Consider the following 27,181-nt stretch of genomic DNA (forward strand, 5'->3'; position numbering starts at 1 on the left):
GGCCCCGCTGCACGCACTGGCGCGCCTGCCTTGCGTCCTGGCGACACGTGTACGGCACTTCACCGCGATCTGCGGTCTTTAGGGAGCCGTTTTAGGCACGGGGCGTGGCCAAAATGGGTCGTGTGGCGGGGCCATGGTGCACATTTTCTAATCTGTGTGTGTGTGTGTGTGTGTCCGTGTGTGTGTGTCCGTGTGTGTGTTTGTGTGTGTGTCCAGCATTGAGGGCTGAGCATGGTTGAGGAAGGATCCACCCCCCTGCCGGCGATCTCCCATCCTCAGTGGCTCCCTGGCGCACCACGTGACACGTCGCCGCTTGGGATCACAATCCTATTGTAGCCTCTGCTGGCTGACGCGTCACAGTGCGAAGTGAGCCTGTCAGCGAGGAGGGACTGGGGCCGACTAGGGAGGAAGTAAGGAGCTGGTGTGTGGTGCGCACACGGTCGGGCGCCGCCGGATGCAGCGGGCCCCGAGCCTTAGAGGACAAGAAGCTTTGTGCAGACTGCCTTAAAGCTGCAGCAGGAGAGTCAGATGAGCAGATGAGAACTTTCTATCATGGATGAAAGATACAGTAAAACAAAGTGTAGATTCTGCAGTGAAACCAGCGCAAAGAGAGCAAGGTCTCAGACCAACCTGGATAAAGTAAGAGATTCCTCATCCGACGAACCAGAGTTTGTGTTACCAGGTGTCAGATGGACAGTGTGATTCATCAGAGCAAGAAATGCAAGCTGGAGAATCCGAGTCTGATTAAGAAAGGATGGGCCCTCTTATAAAGGCGACGAGGGAAACATCGGAGCTAGAGGATAAGTAAGAAATGGTTCAACAATCAGTTAAATTATTCGGGACAAGGCCGAAGAAAACCAGATGTTTTCCAATTCATAAAGGGATCAAGGAGATGATACAGACGGAAGTGTCACAGCCGGATAGGAAACTAAATACGCCCAAAAAGGTTTAATAGAATGTATCCATTTTCACAAGAGGAGGTAAAATACTGGGAAGTCAGTCCTAAAATTGATGCAGCAATTTCCAGGGTGTCAAGGAAAACAACTATACCAGTTGAAGATGCAGAATCCCTCAAGGATGTAATGGATGAAAAGATGGATAGTGTTTTAAAGGCATATGTAATCGCAGGTACAGCATGCAAACCAGCGATATCAACGACATCAGTGGCAAGAGCAATGCGGATATGGATTGCTAATATAGAAGGAGCATTGGAGAAGGGAGTGAAGAGAACTTCTTTTCTGAAGGTGTTGTCAGACATCAGATGGGCAGCGGACTGCAGAGCGGCAGCGTCACTGGACGCAGTGAGACTGACAGCCAAGTCAATGGCCTGTACAGTAACAGCAAGAAGAGCGCTGGGGTTCAGACACTGGGTGGCAGATACCGCTTCCAAGAACAGTTTGTGTAACTCGCCCTTTGAAGGACAATTTCTGTTTGGGGATAAATTGGATGCGATTATAAATAAAGCGTCTGCAGGTAAAAGCGTGTTTTTACCACATGGGTAGAAATAGAAGATATGGCCCCACATTCCATCAGATGGAAAGGACGCAGAATAGGGAACCAAGAACATAGCGTCCTGGAGAACGCCACGGAGAGGCGGGCAGAATAATAGATGTGGCGAATCAAAGTGAGTTTGCATTTTTTACCTAATACTGTAACCAGGCGACTGAGATTAGGAAAATATTAACCAGACATTGGGATATTTTGACTAAAGATCCAGTTTTAAAAAATGTATATTTACAAAGGCTAGGAATATGGAAAATCAGATAGCCCCTCGTCAGATTAAGAATGTAAATAACAATTCTAATTGGTTGACTACTATGAAGAGACCAAGCGGTTTTTCAAATGTAATAAATGCAGTGGTTGTAGAACCAATACTTTGATAAGTGGTTCAATGAAAGAATTTGGATCTTGTCATGTAGATGTCAAATACAAGATTAAAGATTTCATCTCATGTGACTCTACATTTGTTTATTATCTTATCATTTGTCCTTGTAATCAATACTATGTCGGTAGGACCAAAAGGAAATTTAAAACACGTATGTCCGAACACATTAGGAATATCAGGACCGGTTTGGCGACACATAGTGAGTGTCTCCAGCCACTTTAAATTATGTCACAATAGTGACCCAGCCGGTATAAAGTTCTTTGGTATTGATTTATCCAAACTGTGTTATCGAGGTGGGGACAGAGTATTATCCATTAACCGTTTAGAAACCGCATGAATATTCAGGTTAAACACACTAGCACCTCATGGATTGAATTTGGAAATTGATCTGGTATCTTTTTTATAGTTTAAGATATTTGGTAGTATTTAGTTACATTCTTATCAGTGGTGTTTATTGTTTGTTAAGGTTAAATATATCCCTAGATGTTTGTTCTGTTATTATTGGTCTTATATCATATATTATTTGTGTGTTGATTTTTATGAATATAGATGCGTTCCATTCTTTTTGGATCACTGTGTTTGGACTGGGTAATACCTGATTAATCATAGTTTTATATGTCTTGGGTCAGGTGTATCTGCTTATAGGATTGCTTGCCCGTTAGCCTATTATGCAGTAAGGGTATATAGAGGGACAGGGCTAGCAGCTCCCACACATGCCCCTGACGAAGCCGACGGCGAAACGAGTAGGGTGGAGTACGAGGTAGCGCCGTGGAGGCCGAACAATCACGACTGGAGATATCCTGTTACTATCTGTTTTGAGATCTCGCGAGACGTGGAAGTGTTTGGTGCGCACGGCAGAGAAGGACGCGGGACGTCTGAATAGCAGAGTACTTTCTGATGACATTACAAGCCCTGTGTGTACGGATATACCGTCATAGAGGGACGCGGGACATTTTCTCTTGGAGCGGTTGATGATAGCCGCAGGACACAGTCGATGTGCGGAGTTCTTTCTGCGAAATATATCTTTTTATGGTTATAGCTCAATGAATCTTTTTTACGCGAGTACACTCTTTTTCTCTTTCTTTCCCCTTATCATATTGCCATTATTTGTTCTGAGAACCCAGCTGAACTATGAGATTAGAGGAAGTTTTCTATATAAGAGAAGGATCTCTGTTTCAGAAGAGGAAGGGGATGTAAATTTGGAAATGGTTGCTATAGAAACAAAAAATGCTTGTTACATTATAATACATTAAAAATGTAATTCAAACTTGTGTTTTTTTTTTTTTTTAATGCTTCAAGTATTTTCTCATAGTACAGAACTGATTTTTTATTTTAGTTTTTAATTTAAACACATACTCTAGGACATTGCTTGGTCTGCAGCTTTAAAATACATGATGGTGCCTTTTCTCTTAAGATGTTGAAAAAAGACGTACGTCCATCAAGTTCAACCTATGCTAAATTTAGACAACAGATACTTTATCCTATATCTATACTTACTTATTGATCCAGAGGAAAGCAAAATAAAAAATAAAAAAAACCCCAGTGACATATCATCCAATGATATCTCATAAGGGGAAAAATAAATTCCTTCCTGACTCCAAGAATTGGCGATCGGATTAATCCCTGGATCAACATTGTTCTGACTCCTGCGCACTGCCGCTAGTGGTAGAGGCACACCGAGTCCTTCTTTCTTTCTGTTCTTTATTGTAACGGCAAAACAATAATAACAACGGTTGGGAATTGTGGGTAAGTGACATAAGTGGGGGAGGGGTGAATTTATCTACCAGGAGATGGGGTACAGACTGCTCCTAATGGCTGCTGGCTCCAAAAGGAAGCACGCTCTCCTGTGCAGGCAGGTACCAGCAGAGGACTAATCAACTATCAAAATATATCAGGGGAGTATGGGCAAACCTTATTACTAAGAAGGGCGTTGCCAAGGCAACTGGCTGGGAAGCCGCAAGGGGAGGCAACATTGTTGCAGCTACACTGAGGAGCAATGGCTGCCCCAGAACAGAGAAACCAAACATGCAGAGAGGTTCCAGGACAAACATCCTTCCCATGTTTACTTATTTGGTATATCCCTATAGACCTTTCCTTTCTAAAAAAAAAAAAAGATGTCCAACCTTTTTTTTAACAAATCTATTGTATCTGCCATCACAGTCTCCATGGGTAATGACTCCCACACTGTAACTGCCCTTACTGTAAAAAAAAAACGTTTCCTTTGTTGCTGGTGAAATCTCCTTTCCTCCAACCTTAAGGTATGACCCTGTGTCCTTTGTACTGCCCGTGGGATGAATGGTTATTTTGAAAGCTCCTTGTATTGTCCCCGAATATATTTGTATATAGTTATCATATCCCCTCTTAGACGCCTCTTTTTCATCGTATACTGTAGTGTCTTTACAGTGTGATGTAATCTCCTGAGTTCTACAAGTTAATTCTAATAGCTGAAATTAATTGGCATGTTAAAATAGGTTATGTGACTTTTATGAGCATATCATAAAGACCACATGCTGTGAACAGAAAACTGCACGGGAAAAACAAAAGGCATTTGCTGTCATTTATTATATTTTACAACTTAGTCGTAAATTACAGTTTAATAACACTTAGAAAACTTTCAACATCCAACAGACAGCGGGTTTATAGCACCGTTCCCCTACAGCAAGGGTGCTCAACTCCAGTCCTAAGCCCCTCCTCCCCCCGCCCAACAGGTCAGGTTTTCAGGATATCACTGCTTCAACACAAGTGGCTCAATCAGTCCCTGCTTCAGCACATGTGGCTGAATCAGAGGCTCAGACTTCGACTGAGCCTCTGATTGAGCCACCTGTGCTGAAGCTGGGATATCCTGAAAAGCTGACCTGTTGGGGGGGTGTTGAGGACTGGCGTTGAGCCCCTGTGCTGCAGTATGTGGATATACATAACGTCATCCCAATGTCTATCACTGAGACACATTTTTTCATCTCTTTTCTACAAGGCGATAAAACCAATCTGCCTTCAGGGAGCTCGAACACATCCACTTGTGTTGGCTCTGCAGGATTGCACCATCAAATTCTAAAAGATTCATCAATACTTTAGTAGATGAAACAGTTTTGTGTTGTGAACTAAATAACACAACCTGTAGCAAAACTCAATTTACTGATCAGTACAACTGTTTTAGTGACTAATGCGTTTAATAGAAACGGCTATCTCATGTTGTGGTGTATTATTGTCCCTTCTGGTATGATATATCTTGATATATTGTGACAGCATTGTCAGTGATTATTGCTGAATGTGTGATATTGGGATATGTGTTATCACTGTGGCTTTGAGCTGCATTTCTAGCCATTATAACCCTTTGCTTCCCGGATGTCCCAGGAATCCCGACTGTCACAGGCTTTTCCAGTTATGAATATGCATGGGTTTAAATCAAAGGAGCTTCGTTTTTACGATATTCTAATGATGTTGAGAAAATGCTGTGACTCCAAAAGAAACCTGCATTTTAATCAGCGCATTTGATGAGATCACTAATGAACCTGTCGCTGTCGCTGGATAAAGGGTTCTCAGATATTATTCAAGGTCCACATGTCATTTTGCTGCTATATTTCATTAAAGTGTATTTTACTTCTTGGCAACGCAGATGATTTGTTAAACAATCTGCCTCAGCCTTAGCCCTCGTCCCCACTGCGTGCGGCTGCGCGCGCTACCGCGTGTACGGCGCAAACAAGATACTGCCCTTTATAGAGCCGGCCCCAGTCGCGCCTGCAGAGAGCACGATACGCGACCACCTTTGCCAAAAGACAAGATTTTTGTCTTTTGGCGCGGCGGCCGAGAGATGGTTACATCACAGCAGCAGTTCAGCCAATGAGGGCGAACCAGCAAAGTGATCGCGCTCCCTCTCGCTGCTCTTCTCAAGACGCGCGTCCCATCGCGACCCCTAGACCACTCACAGACAGCTGCTTCGACATTGTGGGTCTCATCAGTGTGAGGTTGGTTGTACTGGCTTTGCAATATTTCTAGGCTGGGTAGGTTTACCATGCACATTATTTAAGTTATGGTGGGTGAAAAAGGCAACAAAACCCCTCCATCGTTAGCATATAGCTAATAAAGAATATCACCTGTGAGCACATTCACATGTCTTAGTCCTCGGTCCCGCTGCGCTCGTTGGCGCGGGCGGCGGGTCGCGAGTTCCCCACCAGCAGGGGAATCCTCGCGAGCCGGTCCCGGTCCCCCCTGGCTGCACAGAGCACTACACGCTGTAGCGCGTCAGCCGCTGGAGACACCACAGAATGGTGTTTTCTAGCGTTGACGCGTGACGTGTGTGGCTGTGAGCCAATGGGGAGGGGAGGCTTCGGGAGGAGGAGAGGCTTCGGGAGGAGGAGAGGCTTCGGGGAGCGGGGAGGAGTATGGAGTGAAAGCAGGTGAGTGCCTTTCTCTGTGTGTGTGTCTGAGTGCGTGCCTGTCTGTGTGTGTATGTGTGTATGAGTGCGTGAGTGCCTGCCTGTGTGTGCGCACGTGTGTGTGTGTATGAGTGCGTGAGTGCCTGCCTGTGTGTGCGTGTGCGCGTGTATGAATGAGTGCCTGCGTGTGTGTGTTTAAACTTACCTTCCAGCTCCAGCCCGAGTCCGTGGAGGGAGGGGGGGGAGAGTAGCGGGTCCCTCCGCTCAAGCCACGCCCCCCCTCCCTGTCAAACCGCCCACCTCCCGATCAAACCTCCCACCTCCCGCCCACCTCCCGCTCCCTACAGACCGCAGATCGCGGTCTGTGTATCTCAGCGCACCGCCTGTCAGCAGCGCAGGTGCGCTGACTCTGGGAGCGGGGCCTTAGCCTTAGACACGTCAGCAACCCTACCTTTCACCATTATCACTTAGCATACAGTGCTTCCACTGCAGCAAGGGATTCTGGGAAATGACATGCAAATGAGCACACAATGTGTCACTTTTTGAGTAAAGACACTGACTGTCGCTGAGTGTGTATCAGGGGAACCTAGTTAAATTCCCGGCGTCTGCTCCTTGTGACCTTGCGAAAGTCACTTTATCTCCCTGTGGCTCAGGCACCAAAAACATAGATTGTAACCTCTGCGGGGCAGGGACCTGTGCCTGCAAAATGTCTCTGTAAAGAGCTCCGTAAACCTAGCAGCGCTATACAAAAACATGCTATTATTATTATCTATAGAAAGTATATGTATTGTGTGTGTATATGCTGATAGACACTAGATGGCAGCATAGATCCCATTACAGAAGGCGCCGCATGTCTGTGTAAGAACGCCCTTACTTGCCGTTCTCCGCACTGATGGCGATCACACGGGCTTTATCCAGATTGTGGAAATAACATAGATAAATAATTCTACTAAATTCAATGGGTCTGCTTTCCGTGCGAATTCTTCCTTTGTATAAATCCGGGGCAGATTGTTTTCTGCATTTATTGCAACAAGGAGACTGCTGTGCAGCCCTCTAAATATGTTATGCAAAATATGCATGACACTGCACTAATGCACTGGCTCTCAAGCCCCCTTCACGGGGATCACTGGCCAAAACAGGTTTTTGGAATATCCAATGCACTTGGACACAGAGGAATTCCTCTGGATCAGGGGCGGCAAACCCCAGTCCACTCCTGCTTTAGATTGTAAGCGCTGACGAGCAGGCCCCTCATTGCGTCTTTGTATCTGTTTGTGCGCGCCTGCCCTCATTTATATGGAACCGTTTATGTAATATACATAACTCTGTACCCCTCCCCCCCCCCCCCATTGTACCGCGCTATGGAGTAAGTTGGCGCTTTACAAATAAATGATATTAAATAATAATATACGTGAAATGCACGAGTTGTTTTTTGGACGTTACCGGAGAAGCAGGACCTGGCTCAGGGCCCTGGGGAAAGGTCCGAGTACTCTAGCACTATGGTACCTTGCCCTGGATATTACGTGTATGGCCGGCACTCGATTGGTTGGTGCAACCACTTGAGAACCTGGAGCCCAATATGCTAGTGACGTGAATGTGTGACGTCTTTCTCGCTGTGCGTTGTCTTCATTAATAGTTGTGTTTGTTACTTTCTTTGCAGGTATCCTGTTCACCATGCTGGTATTCGGACCAGCCTGTGGGTTTATCTTGGGCTCTTTCTGTACCAAAATTTATGTGGATGCTGTTTTTATTGACACCAGTAAGTTCACCGTTTGATTAATCTGAAAACTTCCTGTCAACTTTTCATTATTGTTTTTTGCACATCACGATAGAAAGTGCGATCTGCGATACACTATTTAAAATAACGTCTTTTGTTAATACAGTATCTGCAATCAAAGCAATGAGGAAGATGTGGTTAAATATCCTTGTCTGATCCAGGGCATACATTGGATCAGAACCAGTTTTACTACTGTACATAGGAGATCTTGGTTCAGGAAATATGACCCTCCATTCCCCCCAACATTAAATGGACACTGAACCTTTTTATGCTTTCTATTGCCGTTCTTTCCTTTATTTTGCATGTGTTGCAGCCCAGACTGTTTGTGCCTTCTACGCTTATTGGGGGGGAATAAAATGGCTGTTGTTCTCTTTCTGGAAGGAAGACTTGTAATTTTTGTTTAATTGAAGCATTTATTGCCAGTGACATATTGCACAGTGCTGCCATGCATCGTTATTCCCCCTTTTGCTGGGCTCTCAGGCAGTGAAAGGGTGAACTAGTCAAAGCTACATTTTTTTTTCAAAAGTGTAGGGATCCAGTACATGGGTAATTATTTACTGCCGCCTCCAGGTTAGAATTGATCAATGTTACATCTTCGCTCTACTCCTCTCGCTTGTGATTACTAAACTGTCCTTGCTTTGTGCCTGTTAGGTAGGTTGGACATCACTCCTGAGGACCCCCGGTGGATTGGAGCCTGGTGGGTCGGCTTCCTTCTGTGTGGAGCCTTACTCTTTTTCTCATCCCTCCCGATGTTTGGGTTCCCGCAATCCCTGGCCCCAAGCCTGGACCACTCTGAGGAGAGTGAGCAAACCATGCTACCTGACCGGGACTATGAAAGGCCCAAACCCAGCAATGGCGTCGCGGGGCATTCCCTGGAGACAGAGGGCAGCGCTTCCTGCTTCCAGCAGCTCAAAGGTAACCACTTATACAGTTACTGAACCTCCACGTCCCTAACAGAAACGCAAGAGCTGCCTTTGTCACAGGAACCTAGAAGATGATCTAAGAGAGCAAAGAACCCATTGAGTATATACTGTGTGTGTATATATATATATATATATATATATATATAATCAAAGGCTCCTTACCAGGCAGACCAGAGAATCCAGGGAATCCAAAGTAGGCACAGCAAGGAAGAGACAGCACACTTATTAGCAAAAAAAAAATGTATTAGTAAAGCAGGCACATACACCAACGTTTCGGTCCTAAAAACAGGACCTTTATCAAGGGTCCTGTTTTTAGGACCGAAACGTTGGTGTTTTGTGCCTGCTTTACTAATACAATTTTTTTTTGCTAATAAGTGTGCTGTCTCTTCCTTGCTGTGCCTACTTTGGATTCCCTGGATTCTCTGGTCTGCCTGGTAAGGAGCCTTTGATTATATTCATTCATATGGGACTAAGCACCTGTCTTCATCTGTATTTGTGTGCCATCTGCTCTGTTACCTATATATATATATATACATATATATATATCCCAATCTCTTTCCAGTGAGATTTGGGGATTCTGAACCAGAGAAAGGAAAATGTAGATTCCATTTAACTTCGGATGTTAAAACCCAGTGGGATCTGATAGTTCTGTACCTGGAATGAATGTACTTGGGAAATAACCTTCTGAATGGGGTTTGAGAGTTTGCAGCATTTGACCATTTGTACGATTAGAGGACAAGCATTTAAGAGCAGAACATCTCACCACCCACCAGGATGTTTTATTTCTATTCTCATGGCTTTTTGTTGAAGGCGGCGACACTGAGATTGAGGGATTATATCCTCCACTTTGTGTGTCTGTGCTCTTTGTCTACAAGCCTGGAGTATACACTATACAATATGTTTAATGCCTGCTGAGCTTCAAACTCTGCAGTGTGACTGCACAAAGCTCCTGTTCTGCTCCGTCCCCAGAGAATAATGCAACCAATAAATAATACAACGTAAGCGGGCGTTTGAAGTGGAAGAACTCACCTTTAAAGCTAAAGTTCTGCTGTTCTTGTGTAAAAGCTGTTTCAGTTTTAAGGGTACAAACCTTTAAAGCAATAATATGCTGCCGTTTGTTTCTTTATGCAGTTTAACAAAGCGGAGGAAGCTGAGCCCCAAGTGAACTGTCTATTTAAAATTAAAAACAGGTTTTTATGTCTGATTATTTTGAATAAAATAGCATGGCTGGACATAGCCTCCGGGATCGTCTATCGCTAAGTGCATTGTGCTATTGAGAATAGCCAGAATCCGAGGGGGTAATTCGACATTGTCCGAATCGGGCGATCGCACTGTGGTCAGCCCCTTTGGACAATATAGAATCCCCCCCCCAAGTAGCAAAACAGACATAGTGAAACCAGTATCAGCACTTTGTTCTGTGCCTGGCAGTACCAGACTTCAAAGGCCTGTGGGGGAAAAGGTCAGCCTCGGTTTTGGTAAAGGAGACAATACTGGTAGTTGGTTCTGGTCGGGCCGCACGCGATCACGTGACCACTCTTAACGCATGTGATTGCGACAGGACTGGTAATGAGTGTCACGGGAGACCAGGTCACAGGATCAAGCACCAGACATTTCAGCCGGAGCCAACAGATGCAGCACAAAGTCCCAGCAGAGCTTATACTGACACACTTCAGCACAATACAGAAGGAATCCCCACCGGCACCACCAGAATGACTTTCCAGGAGCAGCTTCCACTTCAGTAGTAAGTCCGGAGTATCCCGGCAGCGCTGGATGCAAGTTGGAGCAAGGCAAGTTGAAATATTCCGCTCAGCGTACACGCAGCCTCGACTTCGGGGGTCTCTGGCCAGTCCTCAGAGCCCCCCACTTAGTGTATCTGCACGCCAGCCCAGAAGGCGGGACCTCCATTTCTTTAGGTCCTCAGCCTAAAAAAACAAAACAGGCTGGAGCCAGTTAGAAGTGGGCTTCACAACGCATTGTGTCTGGTTCGCTTATTGTATTATTATAATTCTGTGTGAAGCGCTGAGTACACTTTTGGCGCTATATAAATAAAGACACACATACATACATGCATCGCAGGCACCTTTGGCAGTGAACGGGCCGCCGACATCTTGAGCCAATCCCCGTGCAAACAAACGCCGTCTCTCACGGAAGCTGCTCTTGTGCGACACGAAAAACGGCTCTCTGTCTTTTTACTAATACCAGGTTTAATATTCGGAGGCGCGTTGGCAACATACAATAAAGCGGGAATATTGTGAAGGACGGTCAGTGGGAGGGCAGGAGATGACATGGGACGCCAGCAGGCGATCGCTCGTACTAATGAGGGGCGAACCAGCCGGGGATTTCTGTGTCTGCTCTTTCTGCCTGACCACAGTTGGAACATGTTTGTATCCTGATTATAACTCAGCCCCAAGGACCTGAGAAGGAACATTACTTGATGAAGAGATTTCAGTGCAGTTTGTGCCGGTGATACCAAACTTCTGAAGCAGGCACGCGGGACGCGCCATCAAGTGCTGTTAACATTTTATTTTTTTTAATTCAATGCTAGTCTCAACATGAAGCCTATTGCTCAACTTCTTCATTTTAATACTCCACGTAAAAAAAAAAAATAATAATATCTTATCACACCATGTATCCATTCTCTTTCATTATTAGGTTCTTATATAATTAGATTGTAAGCTCTTTAGAACAGGATCTTCCCTTTCCCTATGTTTAGCTCGGATCGTGCCTGTGCAATTGAATTCCCTATATCTTAATATGCCAGGTTGTTTAAACTATAGGTGCTATGTACAGGGTTTGGCAGCATGTATAGATAAATAAAGTAGGAGAAAATGTCCCTAAAGTGCTTCAGCACGGTAGCTCAGTCAGTCCCTGCTTCAGCACAGGACTGGGCGCTACTGATTGAGCCACCTATGCTGCAGCTGAGCTATCCCTAAAACGTGACCTTTTTTGGGAGTTCTTGAGGACTGCAGTTCAGGACCCCTGCCCTAACATTGAACTGATTGGATGTGTCCCGAAGCCCTTTGAGCTCCCTGACATGGTCCCCCGCGTCCGGATCTCCCCCTTCATCGCGCAATGATACAGTTGTTTTTAATTTTAAGAAAAAAACATGCAATACCGCCATTAAAGAAATCCATTAACTGTAACTTCTTAATATGTAGCCCTGGGTTGCGGACGCGTCACCGTCGCTGCACTCAGATAAATGTTAAATGGATAGATTATCACATTTAATTCTGTGCAAAATTAGTCGCTACTTAATTAGGACAAAGGAGTGGTGGCTGCATTAAGATCCCTTGTGCAAGCTGCGTTATCATTGGAATAATGAAGATGTTTACTGATGGAGAAAATGTGATATCTGATCCATTAACCAAATTTCCTTTTTCAAAGTAATCACTTCCAAATTTATGTGACCAATTAGAATGTGCATGCAAAGAGTTAAGGTAAATAAAGGGAGTAACCCCTTGTGCGCTGGATAGAACCGGCGCTACACTATAGCACCTATCAGGAATATGTAAGGGACTTGCAATTCTAACCTTATCCTTCCCAGTAATCTTTATTCATATAGGGAGCGCAGTGTACTCAGCGCTTTACAAAGGAGACCGTACGATACAGAGAATTCCCATATAATAGGGGTAGCAAACAATAGGAAAAATGAAATACCTGTCCCTAAGAGCTTACAATCTAAAACCCAGGTCCACAGATCTCCGCTATTGACTTAATGATGTGCTAACTTCAGCTAACACATCGTTAAGTGCTAACGGGTATCGTCAACCCTCAATAACGCAGTGTTAACTGTTAAGTGCTGTTGTGGCCAGAGATGGCATTGTGTTAACTACAACTAACATTAATGCTCATCGGATGCAGAACAGGTGTCCCTTGTTACCCATGCACAGCCACACTGGTTGGTGAGTGCAGAGATTTAATGAGATGTTCGTTAGGTCAGAGGTTAACCTGGTGTTACTCACACCCAGACCCTGGGATAGCTCTGTTACAGGGTCAGGGTGAGTGTAAGACCACAGTTAGGTCTGATTTAACTTATTGTTATTTACAGGGTTCTTTTCCTCTCCTGTATTCTATTTAACTTTAATTAAACACGTATTCCGGGACCTGATATAAGTAACGCGGCCTTTGCGTGAGACAGGATTAGCGCCATGTTATTTGAAGCGAACGCAAGGCAGCGCTAACCTCACACGGCGTTACGCCTGTGCTAATGAGAGAAGCTAAGGGCTGTCGTTTCATATAATTAGCTTTGTGGATTCGCATTAACCTCGGGGAACAGAACGTCCATTAGTGATTTTGATAAATTGATGTTATGAGCCCGGACTTAATGGTGCGCTGTGGGTCTGGTGTGAGGAGCACTCAGCTGTGCAATCCATACCTGTGGCAGGCACCTGTTATTAGAGTGTTTACAATTATTCTCCTGCTTTATATGGGAAGTAAATGGGCATTTCTAGGGACAGTCTGAATAACGAGGAGTCTCCCAGACCCCACCCCAGTTATTTTCTGTGTCCCGGTGTTAACACAATCGAGATGCTGAGTGAGGATGTGACTTTGTATCTGTTCTCTTTCAGTAATTCCTAAAGTAACAAAGCATTTGTTATCGAACCCCGTGTTCACCTGCATCGTTCTTGCTGCGTGTATGGAGATTGCCGTTGTCGCCGGATTTGCAGCGTTCCTGGGAAAATACTTAGAGCAGCAATTTAACCTGACAACTTCATCTGCCAATCAACTATTAGGTGAGACGTAGTTATAAGGAATCCACCGCCAAATGTCCTTCTAAGTAAACACCCGCAGAGATCGGTGAACGTACAACTCAATCAAACTATTTTACAAAAGTTAGAAAATTCATTCAAAGCTTTTACCCTTAAATCTTCATTATTGGAATTCACTACAAAATAAAATTAGTATATTTCCCAGATATCTCAGCTGTGTTCCACTTTCTCTCCACGTGTTGTATGAAGGTGTGTTTTCGGGAGGTAAAATAAGACTTCACACATCTCTAAAGACGGACCTGACGCCTCCTCGTAACATTTTAGTGCAGACCTTTCATTGTCTAGCACAGGGGTGCGCAAGGTGGGGGGTGCGCAAGGTGGGGGCGTGCCCCCCAGGGGGACGCTGGATTTGTCTGGGGGGGCGTGGGCTGTTGCAGAGGCTCTGTGCTTTTCCCCGAGGCATTTAAATTAAATGCCGGGGGATCGCGTGAGGCCCCTGCAACTCTAAAACTTACCTGGACTCTGCCGGCGTCACTCGTGTCCATGTGACGTCACACGCATCAAATGATGCTGCGGGTGACGTCACGTGACTCCCGCCATGTGAGGTAAGGAGGAGGGAGGGCTCAGAACAGAGAGGAACAGGCAGGGGGGGGGGGCACAGCAAAAAAAGTTTGCGCGCCACTGGTCTAGCTCTTTGCAGTCAGACTCACTCTAGTCCTGAATTTCTATGGGAACCCGAAATGGGCCACAGTCTCATAATGACATAAAGTAAAACGCTAATACGCATATTCAAATATACGACAAATTCCCACTATTGAAAAGCAATATCAATGTATGGTAAAGTCGATTCTTTGCAGGTTGTGATCCATTTTAATGGATCAGACTAGGACCCAGACTGCCGGACACTAGAGTTCTGAGCATGAAAAGTTTTATTTTATTTGCAGCAAATCTGATTATTTCAGCTCTTTAGGTTTCTTCAATGCCAAGCTTGATTAATACTATTTAATTACGCAATGACATCATATACTGTAACTAACATGTATTTTTGCACTAGTAAAAAAAGAGGCGGAAATTGTTAAGAGGGTCATATTATAATCTGGAACTTCTGGAAATATTTAGATAGTTAAAAGACCAAAGAAATGACCCGAAGCATGCCTGAGAATCCTCAAAGCCACGGTACCCTGCACAGGAAATGCCGTTTCCTAACCACCTTTCCCCGTAATTACCCTGGCCACAGATAATACTGTTTCATCTTGCACTAGCTTTCTAAGAAAAGACCATGGGAAATGCAGTATTTGTGTGGCTCACGCAGCAGTGCCTCGCTCTCTACAGAGTTAACCCCATAAATGCCAGATCGGCCTGCAAGCCAAGTAGCGCATAGCAGATTCCATTATATTATCCGTTACACAGTAAGTCATTAAAAGTTACAGTAGGCAAGTCATCAATCTTACTGCTAACGGGCTAACAGGCCCGGGCTTCAATTAAAAGGAGCACAGGAGAGCTAGAAGAATTCTTCTCTCTGAACATTAGCATGAAAAAGATACAACAAAGAGCAAATATTAGAAGGAATTATACACTGCAGGGGATTCCTTACCGCAGGGGCCACACCGCAGGGGCCACACCGCAGGGCAATGCAAGCAAAGACACAAAATAACACATGATGGTGATACAAAGTATCGACAATACCGACTACATTTGTCTGCATTGTCCTTACTATCAGTATGTCTCATGTATGTAGTGATGGGGTTCCTCGTGTCACTAACACCCTTTTTTTCCTAGGAATGACGGCAATACCATGTGCTTGCCTAGGCATCTTCCTGGGCGGCCTCCTTGTGAAGAAGCTAAGCCTGTCTGCGCTGGGAGCCATCCGGATGGCAATGATGGTAAACCTGGTGTCTACGGCATGCTACGTGTCCTTCCTGTTCCTGGGCTGTGACACGGGTCCCGTGGCTGGAGTAACTGTTCCCTACGGAAACAAGTAAGTTATACCCGGATAATTGTAACATGGTAACGTGTGTGGGGTCCCCTTTACAGATATTGGCTACTCTAAATACTATGATACATTATAACACCCCAAAATATGCGCCTCTTCTACAGTATTAGTTTGGGGCAATGTCAAAATAATTAATATTGTGTGTTGTGTAAACGTGAAAATAAGGCTGAGTCCATGGTAACTGCCGCCGTGCAGAGGCGCACTGAGGCTGAGGGAAAGCGAGTGCTTTCCCTGGCCTTTGTTCGCGCGCCATCTGGGGGCGTGTCTGGGGGGCGGGCCAGTGACGTCACGGAGCTGGTTCGCCCTCATTGGGCGAACCGCTCACGTGACCGTCCCTGCACTCCCGTGAGCATGAAAAACTACATTTAAAATGTCGGCTACGCTTCCGCACGCTTGCGGAAGCGTGCGCGAGTCCCTGCTAAAGCTGCTCTCATTGCGGCTGCAGAGGCTCACTGCCGAGCATCAGCGCGCCTCAGCACGGGTCAGCGCATAAGCACTGACAACACCTGAGGCCTAAGAATGACAATGAAAAAATGTAGGACAAACTAGGAATTGCAAGTAAATAAAAATATGGGGTTTAAATGCTGCTCGGAAGTGTAGGGACTTTCTATAATTCTTTCATGTACAGTCCATTTCGGTCCAGGAACACAGCTCAGATGGAGCCTCATGTACAATAAAGTAAAAGGGCGAAGAACAAAAAATGCCCAAAATATAAGGGAAGATAAGGTACTGGTAATTACCACCCGAAGAAGTATATTCTGTGTAATGCGGTACATTATGATAGCAGGTATCTTCACATAGTGATATTCCATCCCTATATGTAACAATGTCCCTATAGCACAACGGTACTTATGGGGTGACGGCTTCCTCTTGTGTTGCTGCCAGATATCATGATAAACCAGCCCTCCAAACCTGATGTGTTAATTGTTTTTACTCTCACCAGAAGTGTAAAAACCCTGCACATGTAAAAGGCCTCTCCCGGCTAGCAGATATGGCATATACATACCATATACATACCATATACATACCATATACATACCACACTCGTGCACGTCTTATTTCATCCGATCGGTATCGGTAGAACGAAGGACACAAAATGCGCTTACTCCCTACAAACAGTTTGTGTACATACATAAGGGGTTAAATATTAGGTTTAACCTCTCACAATACGTGTGGCCCCTAGCCTCCAATGGGATTCACCCATTCCTTCCCAACAGTCACAAGTCTCACTCATAAAGGAATCGGTGGCTGAGACCCGTGCAGCATAATAACCCAACCCCCCATACCCTCTCCTGGGGTTACCCTTTTCCCCCAGCTGCTCCTATCAATTTGACTAAATGCGGTTCATTATTATTAGATTCATTGTCATAATCAGCACGGGCACATTTAATGGCACCTCGCCACCTTCGCCCTTCTCTATATTCCCACGTCTTCACCTTGTTCAGTGAAATTCCTGCTTTTTGTTCCTCTCTTGCAGCTCTTCCCCCGGGTCACCATTGGACCCGTACGCTCCCTGCAATAATGACTGTGAGTGCCAAACTGACTCTTTCACCCCTGTGTGCGGCGCGGATGGGATCACCTACTTATCTGCCTGCTTCGCAGGCTGCACTAAAACAGTAAGCTGGTGAACAAGGCACATGTGTATTTACCAAGTACAGAAATATACCTTTCCTTACACTGTTATGTTCTTTTCGGGAGGCGTGGAAATAAAACGGTTATATTGATAGTAATACAAAGCTGCTGTTACAACAAACATAATCACTACACATGGCATAGAGAAAAAAAACAATATATAGGAAGAAAACATATACAGAAAATAACCAGGCACAGAAACAAATATATACCAAAAAGAATATTAGGTGAGCTCAAACATACCCCTGAAACAGTATATCATTAAAACATTTATGGAATCTGCAGATAAGAAAATACAGCTCAACCCCGTTATAGCGTGATCCGCTACAACGCGGATACGCTTATAACGTGGTCTGAGCGTGGCTAATAAAAAAAATTAAAATGGAGATGTTTTTAAAAACATTCAATGCTTTATTGCCAACGGACACATACACCCCTACACCATGTGGGAATAGAACATGAATACATTTTATATAATACAAATGCAGGAATCGAATTCAGGACGTTTCATATGCTAGTACCAATTCCCTACCTGCTACGCCACAGGATCTGTCTGTGGGCTGCACTGTGTACTATATGTTAAGTTTGTTTGTAGAATCTGTGACATTACACAACCCCTGTGGCTTGCATCTAGAGACTTGGTACTAGCATATGAAAGTTCCTGGGTTTGATTCCTGTATGATATGGTATAAATTATAATTAAAATAAAAATGAAATAATTTATAAATTATACCATAACATGCATAATATTTCTTGTGGTCTTGTGGACAAAACATTGTTAAATAAGTGCTTAAAGGGTTAAATGAATGAAGCATCTATTCTATACTATGTGTGTGATTCAGAGCAACAGAAATAAAATTTATCGGCAGAAGAAAAAAAAAAAAAATATATATACTGTATATATATACGTGAGGAAGGTAACCAGCACTCCAGTAAATAAACTTGATAGGTCTGGTGCTGTGGCCATAAACTAATACAGGTATACGTTACCAGCAGAAATGATGGCACAAAGACGACAGCACTCAAAAGTATAATCCAAAGTAATTGTATTAAAGAAATAAACAGCACAAAATACATATATCAAGAGGCTTTATCAAGAGGCTTTTATACCATATTAATTTGGATTATACTTTTGAGTGCTGTCGTCTTTGTGCCATCATTCCTGCTGGTAACGTACAGTATGTGTATATATATATATGTACATATACATGTATATATATATATATATATATATATATATATATATATATATATATATATATATATATAAAAGAGACAGCACACAAAGTAATCCAGTATCCACAATGTATTGCAGATAAGTGGCACATTCACCACATGGTGACGGGAAATAAATGGTGAATGTGCCACTGTGGATACTGGATTACTTTGTGTGCTGTCTCTTCCTTGCTGTTAGGTCCTCAGAATAGGGTCTGCCTGTAAGGATACTTTACTTATCCCTAACCTACCATTACATTATACGCGAGTGCCATCTGCCAACATTACCTGTGTGTTCGTGTTAAGCTCTACGCCAATATTAAACATAGATACATTAGAGCAGGAGCGCGAGATTTGTCTGGGGGGCGCGAGATTTGTCTGGGGGGCGCGAGATTTGTCTGGGGGGCGCGAGATTTGTCTGGGGGGCGCGAGATTTGTCTGGGGGGCGCGAGATTTGTCTGGGGGGTGCAGCGGTTGCAGAGGCCCCGTGCTTTTCTCCAAGGCATTTAAATTAAATGCCGGGGCACCGTGTGAGGTCTCTGCAACTACACTTACCGTGATTCAGAAGCTGGGTGTTGGGTATCGGCATGGCAACGCGGCATCAAATTATGCCACGGGGCCATGTGACGTGACATCACGACCCGCGGTGTCATTTGATGCCCGTCACCATGGCAATGCGGCGTCAAATTACACCATGGGGTAACATGAAGTTACGTGACCCCGCGGCGTCATTTGATGCCAGCAAAAAGTTAAGGTAAGTGGTTCGCCCTCATTGGCTGAACCACTCGCGTGCTGCTGACGTCACGTGGCGGTCGCTGAAAAAATAAATTTCATTTGATTTCAGCGATTTTGGTCACGGTGTCGTGCCGTTGCGGCCGCGCCCACTATAAGCACACGCGGTGGATTAAATCAACTTGTTTTGATGCGACACGCCGTCATATTGCTATTTTAGTCCATATTGCCACATTTGTACTGATTTGAATCATGCATATTCCTAAACTGTAGGCTAAACACTGCAGCACGGATAACTCATTTTAAACACAGCATTAGCTCCAGGAAGCAATTACCTGCTACCCATGTTTCTATATTATTGAGACCATTACAGACTGAGAATAAAATGCATGCTGATTCATTGATAATTCTTTCATTTCCTATTCATTAAAGGTTCCTTATTCATCAAATGACTGTTTGCTTATGTGGCACAAAGGGAAAGCAGGATTTACCGACTTCCTGTTACTGCACTAAGCGCAGAAAGCTGCAGGAAATATTGTACTCTGATGAGTGACGCGGTTTATCTGAGCGTGAATCTTAGAGTTCTGCCTAATTACTAGTGTGCCGCTGGAAATCCAACCCAGTTGTAGCAGAATACTAGGATTATCCCCTCTTTATTCAACAAAGTTGGTTCTTTACTGAGTAAAAAGCCTAAACAAGCTAACCCTTTGGTGCTAGAGTGACCCAGGCAGCCAATAAAGGATGTCTCCAACATAACAATGCGTTGCTTGCAAGTCTTTTTAAATACGAGCAACAAAGGTTAGAACGCATAATCTATCAATTTATAAGGGAGCTATGAAACCAGCGCTGGCCAACTCCAGTCCTAAGGGTCGAAGGCTGAGCCACTGATTGAACCACCTGTGCTGAAGCAGGGATAACCTGAAAACCTGACCTGTTGGTGGACCTTGAGGACTGAAGTTGGCTACCCCTGTATTAAACTTTTCCAACTGTATGAAAAAAAAAATGGTATCAAATCTAAGGAAAGATGAATCCCCCAGATTTTGAAAAAAAAACCTCTCTTTGGATAACTTTTTCACCTTCGCTTCGCCTGATGTGCATGTATAAAACATATCAATTCGTTTTCTTACCAAAGTCATGCATAGTGGTCCTCTCCAGGAGGAGAGGGGGTTGCACCGCTTTCTAGTGGAGGTAATTAGATTGTAAGCTCTTCGGGGCAGGGACTCCTTTTCCTAAATGTCACTTTTATGTCTGAAGATAGATGCATACAAACGTACATACATACATACATACATACATACATACATACATGTGAAATTTTTAGTGAAATGCTGCAGAAGCCTGTTTCAATTTCACAATATACTGGTAAATATAATGTTAGCTGTTTAATGTAGCACTGGCTATTTATTGTCTAAAATGGTGCCAGTCCTGCACCGTATGCAGTAATTAGTCCAGTATGGATTTGGTGTAACCACGCGTGCGATCTTTGTAGCCGATACGGGGTAAAACTGATGCTGAGGACCTATAGAAAATAATGCTTAGAAAGGCAAACTTGAAATGCCTTTTTGAACATCAGTTGAGTGCCAGAGAAAGTCTGACCGTTCCATGAGCAAATAGAAGAGGTCTTTGAATAGCTCAGGAATTATAAATACATAACAATAAAAAGCTGACACACTGCCCGCTCATTTGCATGCAATTACCCAGAATCCCTGGCGGCAGTGGAAGCATTGTATGATAAGAGATAATGGGGAACAGCATTAATGAATTGGTGGATTACTTGTGTTGCTTAATTACTATTTGGCAGCTCTGCTTGATAAATTGCTCATAGAAAGCTAACCCCTGCACTGTGTCTCTCGTTCAGAATCTGGCAGGCTGTTCCTGTCTCACTTCGGTCCCTGTGGAAAACACTACAGTGCTTCCTGGAAAATGTCCCAGTCCTGGTTGTGAAGAGGCCTTCCTCACATTCCTGTGTGTGATGTGCGTCTGCAGCATGATTGGAGCGATGGCACAGACTCCGTCCGTAATCATCCTCATCAGGTGAGATGCAACAACTGCTGACGTGTGCACTGGACCCCAGTCCTGCAGGCAAACTGCCACATAACACACAGCATGTGACAATGTATCATTCTACTTTCTTACCTAAGCTGGAAATCGTTTAGCGCTCCAGTTATAAAGCTGTCAAATCCTGATTTTGTGCCCAACTAAATGGCCGCCTTCTAACATTTTGCTGCAGTCTGTGAAATGCTGCAGCTGATATGTAACATTATATTACTACTGTAGGTGTAACACATTATTGTTACAGCTTTCAGAGGATTACACAGTCTGCTATTTGGAACACAGCAACAGATCTGTTTGTGATACTTTGTTGCCGAAAGGCAGCGCTCAACAAGGAGTGTGTCAGAGCTGGTTTCAAAAGGGAAGTGGATGTGATTTTCTAAATGGTTGCTGTGGCAACCAAAGAATGATCATTTTAAAAATGGCGTTAGCAGTAAAATAAAAAATGCAGACAGTATGCTCTAATGCTGCAGACATTATGCTCTAATACTGCAGACAGTATGCTCTAATACTGCAGACAGTATGCTCTAATACTGCAGACAGTATGCTCTAATGCTGCAGACAGTATGCTCTAATACTGCAGAACTGATTTATTTTTTATTTTTAACATTACGATTTTTCACATTTTGCTGCTGTATAGGGTATTCCATAGCACATACCTATGCTAACAGCAAACATTTAAATGTGCTGGTCGTTCTTTGCTTGGGCTTAGTTTAGTAGCGGTAATTTAAGCCAATATAGAGATGGAATTCCCTCCCAGTTATAGCAGAGCTTACACTCTATGAGGCACAGGGAGGTAAAGTGACTGCCGAAGGTCACAAGGAGCCAACACCGGGAATTGAACCAGGCTCCCCTGCTTCACACTCAATGTTGTTGTTTACAGAGTCGGTGATTTTACTCGCTGAGCTGCTCCTTCAACCACACATTATATAAGTTATGGTGACAAATACCCTCCCCTGTACAGTGTCCAGCAATACATGGTTACTTAACTTACCTATTACAGTCTGAGGGCTTTACATCTGCTTTCTATTCCGCCCGTCATATTGTTGCAGTTTGTAACAAGACTGACACAAACTAACTGGAAAGGAGCCAATGTTCTTTTCTGAAGAGCATCTGGAATTCTATTTCTTTACAACCAAGTAAATATGACAAAGGCTGAGGGTAAACAGCCTGATAAATCCGGCCTGCTGAGACCTGCTGAGACCAGTAACACTCTTGGTTCTGCCCTTGTCAGGATGACGTGCGTTTCACTCACATGTCCAGGTTGGTCCTCATGGGGTTAGGTAAGACTAAAGTCCTTCCCCTAACCCCATCTCTCCCTCCTCGGCTGGTGTCTGGAGGAGAGCGTTACAATGCGGAGAGTGACCTTGCACGTGTCTGCATCAGCCCGTCACCTACTGAACTAATCAAAATGAACCGGGGAGCAGCGAGTGCCGTGTATGTCGCTGCAAGGAGATTGAGAGAAGTACTGGCGCCGTGGGATAAATGCGCACAATATCAGCGCCCCTAACATGCTGACAGTTACAGAAATGCACATTATTTATGGGGGGATACATACACACGTGGGCTACAATGGCTCACTTAGGGTGATAAACACAATGAATCATTACGAAGTGCTTGCATTGGGGCACAGTCCTAATGCATACAGTATAGTGGGACAGGTCTGCACTAAGCAGGGGAGTGGGGGAGTGGGAGAGGGAGCCCACCAGCCTTTATACCAGGGGGCTCAACTCCAGTCCTCCCCCAACAGCTCAGGTTTTCAGGATATCCCAGCTTCAGCACAGGTTGCACAATCCGTGGCTCAGTCAAAGGCCGAGCCTCTGAGCCACTTGTGCTGAAGCAGGCTCTGATTGAGCCACCTGTGCTGAAGCAGGGATATTCTGATAACCTGGCCTGTTGGGGAGGATGGGAGTTTTACACTGCTTTACACAGAGGTGCAACTGGCAGAACAAGAGGTGAGAAGATGCAGGGTTGCGAGTACATACAGGTGTGAATTGACACTTGCTGACCATTGTTCCCTATGTGAAGCTGCTTTTGGCTTAAAAAGAGAAAATTCACTTCCAGGTAAATGCAAGTACCTCGGCCACTCAACAATATTTAACCCCTCCACTGCAACAGGAGCCTGCAACACCATGCCACTCTCAAAAACTATATGCGGGCGGTCCCTTTTGACCCCTCCTCAGTCTCGTGTCTATGTGGTAAAGCCCCAATGGCAGTGCCAATATACATTACCGTACGGCAGCAGCATTCTTCACAGGTCTACCAACATGACGGCACTCCATCCAGCAGTGAAGTAGTTAACCCTAATAAATTGCCATCTTGCTGAATATTACCGGTCCAGTATCATTAACTAAGGTCTAGACCGATGTGCTTCCAAGTCCCAGGGGAAGGGGGATGATTACTTGGGCGTTGAGGGCTGACACACACCCCCATTCAGGCTGAAAGCCTCTGCAAAGCTCCTCTCCTGAACAGCGTTGGACTGTGTACCTGGCCACACTATACTTCAAACCACATTAGCTGTGCTGATTCAATAGAGATTTCAGATGACAAAGCCGTGTCACTGCTGCAAAGCTCCTCCACGCTGACATTTCACTCCGGATTTCAATGGCCCGTATTGGATTCTCCGCGGGCTGCGTTACATTTTATTGTTGTGATTATTATTACAGCACTTACCAGATTCACAACACTTGGCTGTTGTAAGATGCGTACGAGGGTGGTGCGGGCGTCATGTATTAAAGGGTCACACATGTTGACAGTGAACATGAGCGTGTGCTTCTTGCTCCTTCACTGTCAGAAAACAGGTTAAGAAAAATGTGTTAAAAAAGTGATTCCGTCTTGCAAAAGAAAGTCCTTGCTGGCCGCTCCGCTCGAGCCTTTGATGCAACGTGTGATCACTTAAAGAGGTTTTATATGATGTGTCAACAGAACCGTGTCCTTGGTGGCATGCCTTGGATTCTGTCTGCTCCATACGTAGAAATCTTGTTAAATATGTTTCCTACATTTCGGAACAGGAGGAGATTACTAAGGAGCAGACCTGGCAAAGTGTGTGACACTGAGGAGAGAGATGCAGAATTCAAAACATTGCACTGTAATAAATCCTCCAGGATTCCTCCTATTCACACTCCCCACACCCCTGATGCAAAGAGGCACAGGGTGAGAATGCCTCTGCTAGAGACCGCAGCATTAAATATCTGAGATACATCTCTCTGATCTCCGATAAGGGGTGTCACATTCAAGTCAATGGCAATTAACGAGGAATGTGATACCCCTTATCTGGCGTATCCCAGTGGTAAATCCCTGTCTTAGATGTGTTCAAATATGTAGAATGTTTATGTTGGTTCAATAAAAAGTACTGCAATGCCCAGAGTCCAGTCCTGTTTTGGAGTAGCAGTGTAAGGTGCTTGCCTCTATGTAGAATGTTTATGTACTGCAATGCCCAGAGTCCAGTCCTGTTTTGGAGTAGCAGTGTAAGGTGCTTGCCTCTATGTAGGAGGTCACATCTGCAAGTTCTGTGACCTTTTCTAAATCTATTCATGTAGCTAAATTGAATTGTGAGATGTTTGGGGCCGGCGTTTCGTATGTTTATTCTGTGTAGGGCTGCGTGTACACTAGCAGAGCTGTGTAACAAAAGAGAACACGCTTATTATTCTCTGCTTCCTGTTTTGTCTCAGAACTTTGTGCCATCAAATGGTTTTATTGCAGGTTTAATGAGAGGTATAACAATGTCCCCAAAAGATCCACCGTTCCCAAATATAACAAGTTCCAGTTTATTTCCCAGGGACACCATTAGCTGGTGTTAATAATGCTCCGAAATTCCAAAACGTATTCTGCAGCTCCAGATGTAACTATGTATCAGACATGGGGCAGCCAAAGCTAAAACCCCATCAAGGAATTCTGAAGTGGTGACAGCATCACCCTGATAGGCAGCAACGTGTAGCTGAAGGATCTGTTAATTAAAGCAGTGTAGTAATTAATAATCAATGTATTCCTCCATGTCTCTTTCATATTCACTGGCAATTTTTTCTCTTAAACTCCCATTCTTTCTTGCACACTTTCTAGTACAAATCTACTGATTTGCAAAGGAATCTATGGCTAAAACAGAGGTTTGGAAAGCCGAAAAAAGAGAGATTTGGATAAGGTGGGGTGACAAAGGGATGTCTGAAGACATTGGAAGGGTAATAAAATGGTGACAAGTAACAGCATGGAGGGGGAAGGGGATGCTGTATGGGGGGCAGGGGGCTGGGGGGGAAAGGTGTGGATAAGAACATTGGCAGATAGGCAGGATAATTACAAACAATTGTGATAGTGTGTGAGAAATCCCATATGCGCATTAAGTCCTATTGTTTTGGTGTCAAAGAGTCTTATCATTCTGAGTTCAAATGTTTTCCGTTCTTGGATGCGTTTAAACATTTCATTGAGGCTTTTGAGTTTTAAATAATTTATGGAATGATCTGGTTGTGAGAAGTGATGTCCCACAGGTGAGCAGTCTCTTCCTTCTTCGTTGTGTTGTATAGAGTGTCTGTCCATATTCATTCTGCCTTGAAGTTTTGGGCTGGTTTCCCCAATGTAGCAACCTTGGTCACATTTGTTGCACTGAATCATATAACTATATTCCTGGATGTATGATCCTTTCACATTGAATGTTCTATGGTTGTGACTGGCTGTGGGATCTTGGCATATATGTTTGCAGAATTTGCAGCGTTTGTTGTTGCACGGTTTTGTGCCATTATCAGTGTCTTTAAGTTCGTTATGAAGTTTTCTGCTGACTAATTTCTGTTTGAGGTTTGGTGGTAGCCGGAACGCAAGAATGGGAGGTTTGGGAAAGATTTATTTTGATGTCACATCCTCTGCCAGCATGGGTTGCAGATCTTTGATTATTTTTCGTATTCCCTCTAGGGTAGGGTTGTATGTGGCCACTAGTGGTATGTGTGTGGTAGGTTCTTTCTCTCTGTATTGTAGCAGGTGTTCTCATGGGGCTTTTAGTGCAGATGTAATAGTTCTGGCAATGGTCTTTGGTTTGTATCCCCTCTGTCTGAACGATTTGGTCAGGGTTGTGAGATGCCTGTTTCTGTCTTCAGTGTCAAAGCATATGCGGTGATATCTTATAGCCTGGCTGTGTATGATACCTTGTTTTGTATGAGTGGGATGGAAGCTGGAGTTGCCCCAGTATCAGATCTGGCTCTGGGACTGTGTGTCACTAATCCCCGCCTCCGAAGCACACCAAGTTGTTCACAGAGTAAATTTGAGATATCAGTCCTTACCTGAATGACTGGACCTCTGAAAACTGGATGAAATGTATGTAGCAGGGGATCTGCATGAAGTGTGGAGTTCTTCCTATTTTATTTAGGATTCATCCTCCGTTCAGACCACGTGATGACGTCAGTGATGTCAGCCCTACGCGTTTCGTCACTGGCTTCATCAGGGAAAGGGCTAGCTACATGCGGAAGGCTGTTTTATAGCCTAGAAATGCCTAACAGCTGATTCTTGTCCTTTGTGCAATTTCAATCAATGAAAATTGAGAGAAGATGTGATGACTAAACAGAGACATCTGAATTGCTTAAAAATCACAATGCGGATACATAAAACATAATGCAATAAGAATAATTCACCACTCACTATGAAAGATTGCTGAAGAGGGAGCAGCCACAAACATACATGTATATACATAATGTTAGTGTGGATAATATGTTTATCTATACATAACAATTAGAACCATAAATATGTGCATAAAAAATATATATATAATAAAATCTTAGTCACTACCTTGGGGGATATAAAAAAAAGAGAAGAGACGAATAACAGAGATCTGTTACCGGAAGGAAAAAGCGCAATGGGAGGCAATTGAATATGAGTAGGCATAAAGACCATCAGCTAAACAAGCGTGCTAGTGTCC

General features: G+C 44.2%; 1 protein-coding gene across 1 annotated transcript in view; it reads left to right on the plus strand.

Moving 5' to 3' along the window:
* SLCO3A1 (solute carrier organic anion transporter family member 3A1) overlaps positions 1–27,181 on the plus strand; it is a 120,553-nt gene that overhangs the window by 81,071 nt on the left and 12,301 nt on the right. The window contains exons 3-8 of the mRNA XM_075575239.1: positions 7,916–8,014; positions 8,684–8,947; positions 13,524–13,688; positions 15,444–15,642; positions 17,135–17,273; positions 21,095–21,270. Of these exons, the coding sequence (XP_075431354.1) occupies positions 7,916–8,014; positions 8,684–8,947; positions 13,524–13,688; positions 15,444–15,642; positions 17,135–17,273; positions 21,095–21,270 (1,042 nt within the window). The remainder of the gene's footprint in view (positions 1–7,915; positions 8,015–8,683; positions 8,948–13,523; positions 13,689–15,443; positions 15,643–17,134; positions 17,274–21,094; positions 21,271–27,181) is intronic.

The sequence above is a fragment of the Ascaphus truei genome, chromosome 18, assembly GCF_040206685.1.
Source record: "Ascaphus truei isolate aAscTru1 chromosome 18, aAscTru1.hap1, whole genome shotgun sequence".
Classification (NCBI taxonomy): Eukaryota; Metazoa; Chordata; class Amphibia; order Anura; family Ascaphidae; genus Ascaphus; species Ascaphus truei.